At 47.0% G+C, this 9128-nt stretch overlaps 1 protein-coding gene across 1 annotated transcript in view; it reads right to left on the bottom strand.

The window, feature by feature from the left end:
• The window catches only part of DNAH9 (dynein axonemal heavy chain 9), a 1064222-nt gene that overhangs the window by 945727 nt on the left and 109367 nt on the right, over positions 1–9128 (bottom strand). Inside the window, exon 27 of the mRNA XM_034647281.1 lies at positions 3245–3401. Coding sequence (XP_034503172.1) covers positions 3245–3401 — 157 coding nt within the window. The remainder of the gene's footprint in view (positions 1–3244; positions 3402–9128) is intronic.

Here is a 9128-nt window from a genome sequence, read left to right as displayed (position 1 = left end):
TGCAGAGAGGTCCAAAAGAATCCCAGGTACTTTCAGGTTCAAAACCATTTGCTGCTTCAGCAATAGCATCTCTGAATCGAGGTCAAGGGGCATGGTACTGCTGCCATGACATAAAGAACACCTTAGCACTAAAACTGCAATGGTTTCCAGAAGAAGTGACTAGGCTTATGGGTTTTCCAACCAGAATTAACAGAGGGGAGCCATGACTTTGCCTTTTCCCCAAGTCTCCACACTGTCCTGTGTTTGCCCCATTACCCGATGCCTCTTTGTGGGATCACGGAGGCAGAAGGCATTGTGAGGGTCCCTGACTACAGCCCATCTCTCCTCTTTAGCCTCTCCCCGTCTCACCACCCAGCCCTCCCCACGTTCACCAGGTATCATTCCGTTTGTTAAAAGTCTCTCATGTTTTCTTTTCCATTTATGCTACCCCAGCATGATGGCTCACCCTCTCTGGTTTGAATAACTGCGATGTTCTTAGCAAAAATTTGCCCTCCTTCCAGTCCCTTCCTGCCTCCGTTCGTCTGGCTCCCCAAGGAGTCTTCCTCAGATGCCATCCGTTTTCGTCACGCTCCCACTTGAGTCCTGAAGCCTGAAGGGTCTTCATGACGGCCACCACTTCTGAGGCATGTTCTCTTCATGGCTTTGTGTCCCTCCCCTCCTTGTGGAACCCCCATCTCCTATAATGTGTACCCCAGTCCGCTCTAATGCACTTGGCCTCTGCTCCATATTTATTGATAGCTTATTCTCTGGGGGTACGGAAAAAGGTTGCTGTGGGTGTCGTGAATGACCCATCAGAATGATGCCTGGTGAAGTGCGAGACAGCTCTTCCTGACCCTCACTCCGTCCTCTCCTCATCCCAGTCAATCCCTGTGAGGACAGCTCAAGGGAGAAGTCAGAGCAAGGAGCAGGAGGAAGGTTGATGACTCACAGAGAACTTGGTCATGTCTTTGAAGCTGACGTTTTAATGGGCTAGGCGGTATTAAAATGGCATTTGCCCTGTTTGGAACTCACCCAAACCTTACACCCCCTTGGTTCTCACATCCCCCAGGATGTTCCTGACCAGCATACTCTGTGCTCTTCCCATCTCTGAAGTATTCCAGGGATTAGAGTTTGTAGACCACACATTCTACGTGCTATTTGGTATCTCCCCTAACTATTTCATGTATCTCTCTTGTCTTTCCAGATAGACCAGGTTATACTTTGTCCCTCTAGCTATCCATCATCTATCTATCTACCATCCTCTCCTCTCTCTCTCTCCTCTGTCCTTTATCCATCTACCTAAGTGTATTTATCCGTATCATATATCTATCTAGCCATCCACCCACCCGTCCACCCACCCATCCTCTCATGATGCACACACATATGCTGAGCTGTGCTGGTGCTCAATAAATTAACTTGATTGCCGGGGAGTGTTTCATGATGAAAATAATTCTAAACAGCTGGACAACAAAGGGAAGAGGAGGTCTGCAAACAGCTCAGTGAGGATGTTGGTTACACAGGATATTTGGTGCCTAGAAAGAGATCACCATCCTTTCAGTGTGTTTTGCTATAGTTATCCCTATCGTTCTTGCTCTCATCTGTCTCTTCACTAGACTCCACCAAAGCTCTGCACACTCCAGACAAACTATGGATAGACCCCTCTTCTCATCCTGTACCCTCAGAGGGATTGGTGGGGGATCAGGGTTCCACAGTAAGTTTTGAAAGAATTGGAGAAGATAGCCTTAGTGACCCCCTCGCCATGGGGCCAGCTTATCTATTCCTGTTTGGCATGCCAGGCACACATTTGAAGAAATCCTGCTGATTTTCTTCAATCAATACACCAGGTCTCCTACATCTAAATGAGCATGTCCTCTGGAATGTCCCTCTGGGGAGAATATATTTATTCAGCAATGCTGTCTTTGCTCAACTATAGAAAAAATACAGAAACTTAATCCTTAAAGGTTGAGTTTGTAGGGGGGAAAAAACCCCACTTCCTTCTTTTAGCCTGAATTAGAGAGAAATAGTACTTAAAAATTTTTTTTAGAGAGAGCGCCCATGTATGCACACATGCCCACATGAGGCCAGGGGCAGGGGAGAGAGGAAAAGAGAGAATCTTAAGCAGGCTCCACACCCACCATGGACCCCAACTCGTGCCTTGATCCCATGACCCTGAGATCACAACCTGAGCCGAAGTCAAGAGTCAGACGCTTAACTAACTGAGTCACCCAGGTGCCCTATTTTTTTTTTTTTTAAGAGAAATAGTACTTTAATGCTTTCATCAACAAAAGCAGCCACGATAAAATTTAGACTGTGTAGGATATGAGGAGGACAGCTGTTTGGCGTCTGAACCCTCATTCTGTTTGCTTGCTACGAGCAAACATGGTGCTTTAGGCTTCTGCAACTCTTTGCACAGCAAAATGTTCTGCACAAGAGAAATTATTAAACTTGCAGATGAGTCTCATTTAGAGTTCTATATGTTAGCTCTCAGTCTCTAAAATTATTTTTAAATTAAATTTATTTTGTACCCAATATATCATGATTTATACATACAAATATTTAATCTCCTTAATGCTATGGTTTTATTTTTGTCCCCACTCTAAATTTGTTTACATGCCATCCTGTTTCAAAAGGGACTGAAGATCGTTTACCAAAATAATACAATAAAACAAAATAAAAATAATGAGAAAGTAAGACAATCTTATTACACTTAGAAAGAAAAAGAATCTATAGGACATCTAGCAGAATACTGCTAGCTAAGAAGTGACCTATGGGCCTCTTGTTTCTCTTGCTTTTCTCTATGACACAGAACCTGGAATATATTTACAAAGTAAGAATGATGAGCACCTGAATGAAGAACACTGGCCTTGCACTTGACCTTCATGGCCATCACTTGTTAGGAGTGGAAGTTAATCTAGTCGCCTTCAGGAGTCATACCTGCCCTTGTAGAAATACTGGGAACACGCCCACTTTTATGTGAAGATTTCATGGGAGCCACTTGTGAGCCTTTCTGTGGTTCTAGGTCAAACAGTGAATGCGAGCCTTTGGATAAATGCTCAGACTCTTCGTTGTCCAGGTGACAAAAGATCTCAAAATGAGGCTCACTGGCTTACAGGGAGGTAAACAAGCTCCAGGGATCCTGGGACGGAGCCAGCAGAGACCTCCGTGTCTGGGCCTCTGAGCTGGGCCAGGGTGGCATGAATGAACCCGGACCCCAGTGTGGGCTGCCACCCAGTTCCTAGCACCCCCTCCCACAGGTGAGGCGTACCTTGTAATCCATCTGCTCCGAGCAGTTGAAGACATACACCATGACGCCCAGTGCTCGGCCCAGGTCCTTGGTGGTCTCCGTCTTGCCTGTGCCTGCGGGTCCTGCTGGGGCTCCACTCATGGTCAGGTGCAGAGACTGGGTGAGGGTGATGTAGCATCTGTCAAACACAGGAGTGCGTAGGTCACTGCCAGGGCCCCAGGTGGCCCGACCAATGGCTCTGGCCCTGCTGGGTCCTAGGGAGACAGAGCTCGGATTCCAGGCCATGGGAGACCTGACAGCTTCTGTAAAGGAAAGCCAGAGCCCCCTCTCCCATCTGTTCCCCACGGTGCTGTGGGGAGAACTCTCTGAAGGACCATCTGATCGTGATTCTCTCTCCCTCGGGGGCATCAATGGCTCGCTGCCAGGCCCTTTCTGACCTTGCCCCTGCTCACTGCCTGTCTCTCCTACCCTCCAGCCCCAGTGCCCTAAGGTGCCTTCAGAGAGAGCTATTCTCCCATGCCCAGGCTACGTTCTGAATGTCTGCGTGCCCCAGCTCCCCAGTTTACAATGTTGAAATCCTAATCCCCAAAGACTATGGTATTGGGAGGTGGGGCCTTGGGGAGGCAATTAGCTCATGAAGGGGGAGCCTCATGAATGGGATTAATGCCATGAAACAGGCTCCGGAGGGACTCCTTGCTCCTTCCACCATGAGAGCACACGGCGAGAAGACGGCAGCTATGAGCTGGGAAAGGGGCCCATACAAGAACATGACCACGCTGGTGCCCTGATCTTGGGCTCCCCAGCTTCCAGAACTGTGAGAAATCAATTTCCATTGTTTATAAGCTACCCAGTCTGTGGTATTTTGTTACAGCTACTCAAATGGACGAGGAGACCCAGACACATTAGGGCTGCGCCCGTCCCTCTCTCCTTTCCCATCCAGCTCCGGCACTTCTGGTCCACCTGAGTCATGTCCTTCCGCGACATGGCAGTTGGTAGCCTCGCTGGTGGATACTCACCCCCTGAGTCTCATACTTGATATTATTTCCCCCACTTAGGAGTATTCCTGGACCGCTCAGCACTGGGGGAGCGAGCAGATGCCTGTCAGGTGAGCTCCTCCTCTGCTCTGTTCTGCTCCAGCTTCCATCAAAATAAACCACACACATCGTTCATATAGATCGTCACAAGACACATGAAGGCCGTATCTCATTCACTGTTTCATCTCCAAAGACTAGCACAGCTCCAGCCACGTTAGGCCCTCAATAATTATTTATGAAACAAATTCATGAATGAAGGGATCAATCATTCCACCTGTTTAACCCTCCTGTGACTACCTTTCCTAATGACAGTAAAATAAAATCAGCTTTAAGCTTGTCTCTGGTCCTTATTTTTAATTTTTTAGATTATTCATTTGCGAGAGAGAGAGAGAAAGAGCGTGGGTGGAGGGGCGAGGGAGAGGGAGAGAGAGAAACTCAAGCAGACCCTGCACTGAGCATAGAGCCCAACGCGGGGCTCGACCCCTCAACCCTGAGATCAGGACCTGAGCCAAAACCAAGAGTCAGATGCTCAACTGACTGTGCCACCCAGGTGCCCCTTGTTTCTGGTGCCTTTTAAAAAGGACTTACATTTCCATTTAGTTGCAAATGTGCCTTTGGGTAATAAGCATGTAAAAGGATGCTCAAAACCACCAGTCATTGGGGAGATGTGAACCAAATGCACAATGAGATACCACGACACACCCACGAGGACGGCTATAGTCAAAAGTGTTGGCAAGGAAACTAGGAACCTCATACAAGGCTGGTGGGGATGGAAAATGGTACAGCTACTTTGGAAGACAGTTCAGAAGTTTCTTTAAAAGTAAAGCTTACCAGGGTGCCTGGGTGGCTCAGTCGGTTGGGCATCTGACTCCTGATCTCAGCTCAGGTCATGCCCTCAGGGTTGTGGGGCTGAGCCCTGAGTCAGGGTCCCTAGTCAGCAGGGAGTCTGTCTACTTGGGATTCTCTCCCTCTGCCCTTATCCGTGCTCGCACTCTCTCTCTCAAATAAATAAATGAATCTTCAAAAAAAAAAAAAACACAAAAACAAAACTAAACTAAAACATAAAGTTTACCATGTGATTCACTGATTCCCCTTACAGGGCTTTACCCAAGGGAATTGAGCATTTATGTTCAAAGACTTCCACAGAAATGGTTCTAGCAGCAATATTCTTAATGCCAAGAAACTGGAAACATCCCAAATGTCCATCAACGGCAGATGGGTAAACAATTACGTGATGTATCCACGCAGCGGAATACTATTTAACAATGTAAAGGAATGAAATACGTACAGATATGTGTTACAAGAAGGGGGCACCTTAGAAGCATTATGCTAAGTCAAAGAGGTCAGATGCAAAATATCACACAGTGTATCATTTCATTGATGCAGTGTCTGGAAAACACAGAGACAGAGAGCAGCTCAGTGGCTGCCCGGAAAGAGGATGTGGGATCGACCACAGGAAGGGTGATGGCCAAGTTTGAAACTGGGTGGTGGTAATGGTTATGCAACTCTACAAATTACTAAAAATCATTGAATGGTACCCTTGTTGTTTTTTTTTTTTTTTAAGATTTTAAGTAATCTCTACACCCAATGTGGGCTTGAACTTACAGTCCTGAGATCAAGGGTCATGCTTCATCAACAGAACCAGCCAGGCGTCCCTGAGTTGCACAATTGTGATGGGTGAACCGCAAGGTTTGTAAATTACACCTCGAGAAAGCCACTAAAAATATGCCATCTGCCCAACTTTTTGATACCCAGAAAATTAATACATAGGCTCTCCACCTCCAGGCTGGACCAGGAGCGTCCAAAACGAACTCTGTTTCTCAATCTGAAACCCCAGACTAATGCCCTTCATGCCAGATGGGGACTGTGTCTCCACTAGAACCAAAATGGGTTTGAAAAGACATGAAGGGAGTCCCTGAATTCTCCTTTAATTGAGCGCAAAACTTCCATTCGTATTTCAGCCTTTGTATGTGAAATGCAGGAAGGCAGGTTCCCCAGGGAGCTAGAACATCACGGAGGCCAGAACGCAGCATTAACCATAGCTGCCCCTGCGGGCTGGGTTCTGCCTCCAGACTGGCCCAGTGCCTTCCACGTCTCCCAGCCTCAGGCTTCTTCCAGAACTACCCAGGGCCTGCTGCGGCCCTGTACCTCCCAGGAGGAAGGATAGGAGGACTGGCAGAATCCCAGCTTCCTGCCAGCTCTCCTCCCACTCTCCCCCATCCCCTCTCTGTCCTCCTCTGCTGGCCGGAGGGCAATCCCAGACCTCTTTTCTCTGTAGGTGCAAGGCTCTCAAGGAATCCAGAAGTCCCGAAGCACAAGGTTTCACAGAAACAGAATTTGCCCAGAAAACTCAAGACTCTCTGGAAAGAACTCCTTGGAACTGGGTGTCAATCTCTTTTTGAGCTTATTGTGAGTTTCGGATTATCTGCAGAAGCAGCACTTGTGGGCGGGAGGGGGAGTACCAAAAAAAACGCCAAAAACACAAACAAACATTTTTCTTCCCAAAATAACAGAACTCTATAGATAGAAGGGATTTCTGAGATCAGGTAATCCAACACCCTTAATTTACAGATGGGAGTCTAAGGCTCAGGAAAGGGAAGCAGGCTAAGGTGTTCTAAATAACTAAGGCAGGGGCAGTGGGCCTTTAGCTTGGGCCGAAAGAAAAACAAGTTTCCTTCTTCTGCATGAGGACTGCCATTATGCTTGGGCCACCGGCCAGCAGGCTGTCCTAGGCTTAAGGGACACTGGCTCCTGCTCTAAAATTCCACCCGGGCTCTTGTTGGCTTATTCATCTCTGTAACCATCAAGCCATCCACTTCAGTCTGTGCCTGTTTCCCATGGAGGAGGATGGCTCATGCTATCGTGGTTGAAGGCAAGGACTCTGGAGTCAGACAGAGGTCAAAGGTCATCTCTACTGCAAAGTGTTTGTATAACTCGGCAGGATGGCAACCCTTGGTGGCTTACAAAAGGTGTCCCTGGAGCCCAGCAGGTCGGTTTTGCTGTGTACCCAGTTCAGTATGTTCGCTGCTTTAAACCAATAGCATAAGGAAGAGAAAGGAAAAAACAAAACAAAAAAACAAAAGACACCCAAAAAACCAAAAAAAACCAATAGCAACTGTGAGAATGGCAAGGACTCCTGCAGGAGGCGCTCTCACCTGGCCAACTGGCCCCAGCATTGCTATGTATGGATTTTGTCTGGTTGTTCCTGGGCACACAGACCCTTTCGTGTTGGGACAGACCGCAGGGGTCTGGCCTCTTCACCAAGCCAGGCTCTCTCCCATCAAATCCTTCCAAGAGGACCACGTAGCCTTTTCCTCCAGCGGGGCAGGGTTTATGATTCTAGAAGGCAGCCCTTTCCACAGTGGGCCAGTCGTAATTGTTTGAAAGGCTTTCCTAACATCAAGTGGAAGTCAGTCTTGTTCTCTTTGGGCAAACGACTTCTACAGGTCTTATTCTTATCTCCCCCTGCAGGCTTTTGTGAGGATAAGAAGAGGCAAGAGATAGGAAGGGGCTTGAAAAGAGAAGGCCAATCCAAGGGTAAGGTATTATTTTTTAAGGTAACAAATACATGCAATGTAGCTTTTCTTTTTTGATACAGTTATTCAATTGGCAGCTTAAAGAAAACATCAAAGCCCATGCATCTTGATTTCAGCTATAAATAGCCTGTTGCTATCCCAGAAATGTGGTCTGACTAATCTGAAAGCTGGTGAAATCATAGTTGGTTTGTATTCATTTTCTACTGCTATGTAAGAAATCACCATAAACTAAGTGGCTTAAAATAACCCTCCTTAATTACCTCCCTCTTTTAGGTCAGAAGTCCAGGTGGCTCCTTTATGTAGGGTCTCACAAGCCCAAAATCAAGGTTGGACTCTTATCCAGACACCCTGGGGAAGAATCTGCCTCCCAGCTCACTTCAGTTCTTGGCAGAATTAACTTCCTGCCAGTTGCAGGACTGAGGTCCTTGTTGGTTGCTGCTGGCTGGGGGACGGCTAGCTCCTAGAAGGCCATTCTGCCATCTTTGCATATGGCTCCCTCTGCCTTCCAAATCAACAAAGGCATGTCACATTTTTCTCATGCTTCAAATCTGATCTCCCCTTCTGCCCTCAGCCAGGAGAAAACTCTGCTTTCGAGGTCTCATACGATTACCTTGGGTCCCCCTGAATAATTTCCCTTTTGCCATAAAGCAAAACATTGTCATGGGAATGATAGCATCATATCTATGGTTCTCCCCCCCCCACCCCATACTCAAAGGGGAGGAGCTCATACAAGGAAAAAGGTCACTGGGGATCACGTTCTTGGAATTCTACCTGCCACATCGTCCAATAATCATACTGGGGAATGAACACAGACGCCAACAATATCTCCCTGGAGGGAGGGCCTCTAGTGGCGTCAGCACGACTCAGGTCTCTGATGTTCGTTATCTCTACCCGTAACTTGAATTAAGAAATAATTGATTATATACAAGATGGCCTCAAATTCTAAATAATCTTAACAATTGAAAATGATGGGGTAGACCTGACAACGTGAAATGTAGGAAGGGTAAACGTAAATTCATCTTCCAAGCACCTCCACGTATACAGAATGGGATGGAGGTGGTTAGACGGTAGTTCAAGAAAAAAAGATCCAGGGCTTTTAAGAGGGCCCAGGCTCAAAATGAGAAACAACATCAATAGAAAAAGACTGTCCTCACCATCAACCTAAAACAAATTTGTCCCTCTTATAACACTTTAATATTTAAGTTTTTTTTTTTTTAAAGATTTTATTTATTTATTTGACAGAGACAGCCAGCGAGAGAGGGAACACAAGCAGGGGGAGTGGGAGAGGAAGAAGCAGGCTCATAGCGGAGGAGCCTGATGTGGGGCTCCGATCCC

The sequence above is a fragment of the Ailuropoda melanoleuca genome, chromosome 17 (genome assembly GCF_002007445.2).
Source record: "Ailuropoda melanoleuca isolate Jingjing chromosome 17, ASM200744v2, whole genome shotgun sequence".
NCBI classification, from domain to species: domain Eukaryota; kingdom Metazoa; phylum Chordata; class Mammalia; order Carnivora; family Ursidae; genus Ailuropoda; species Ailuropoda melanoleuca.
Note: the sequence above shows the minus strand (reverse complement) of the source record. Positions and strands in the feature narration are given on the sequence as shown.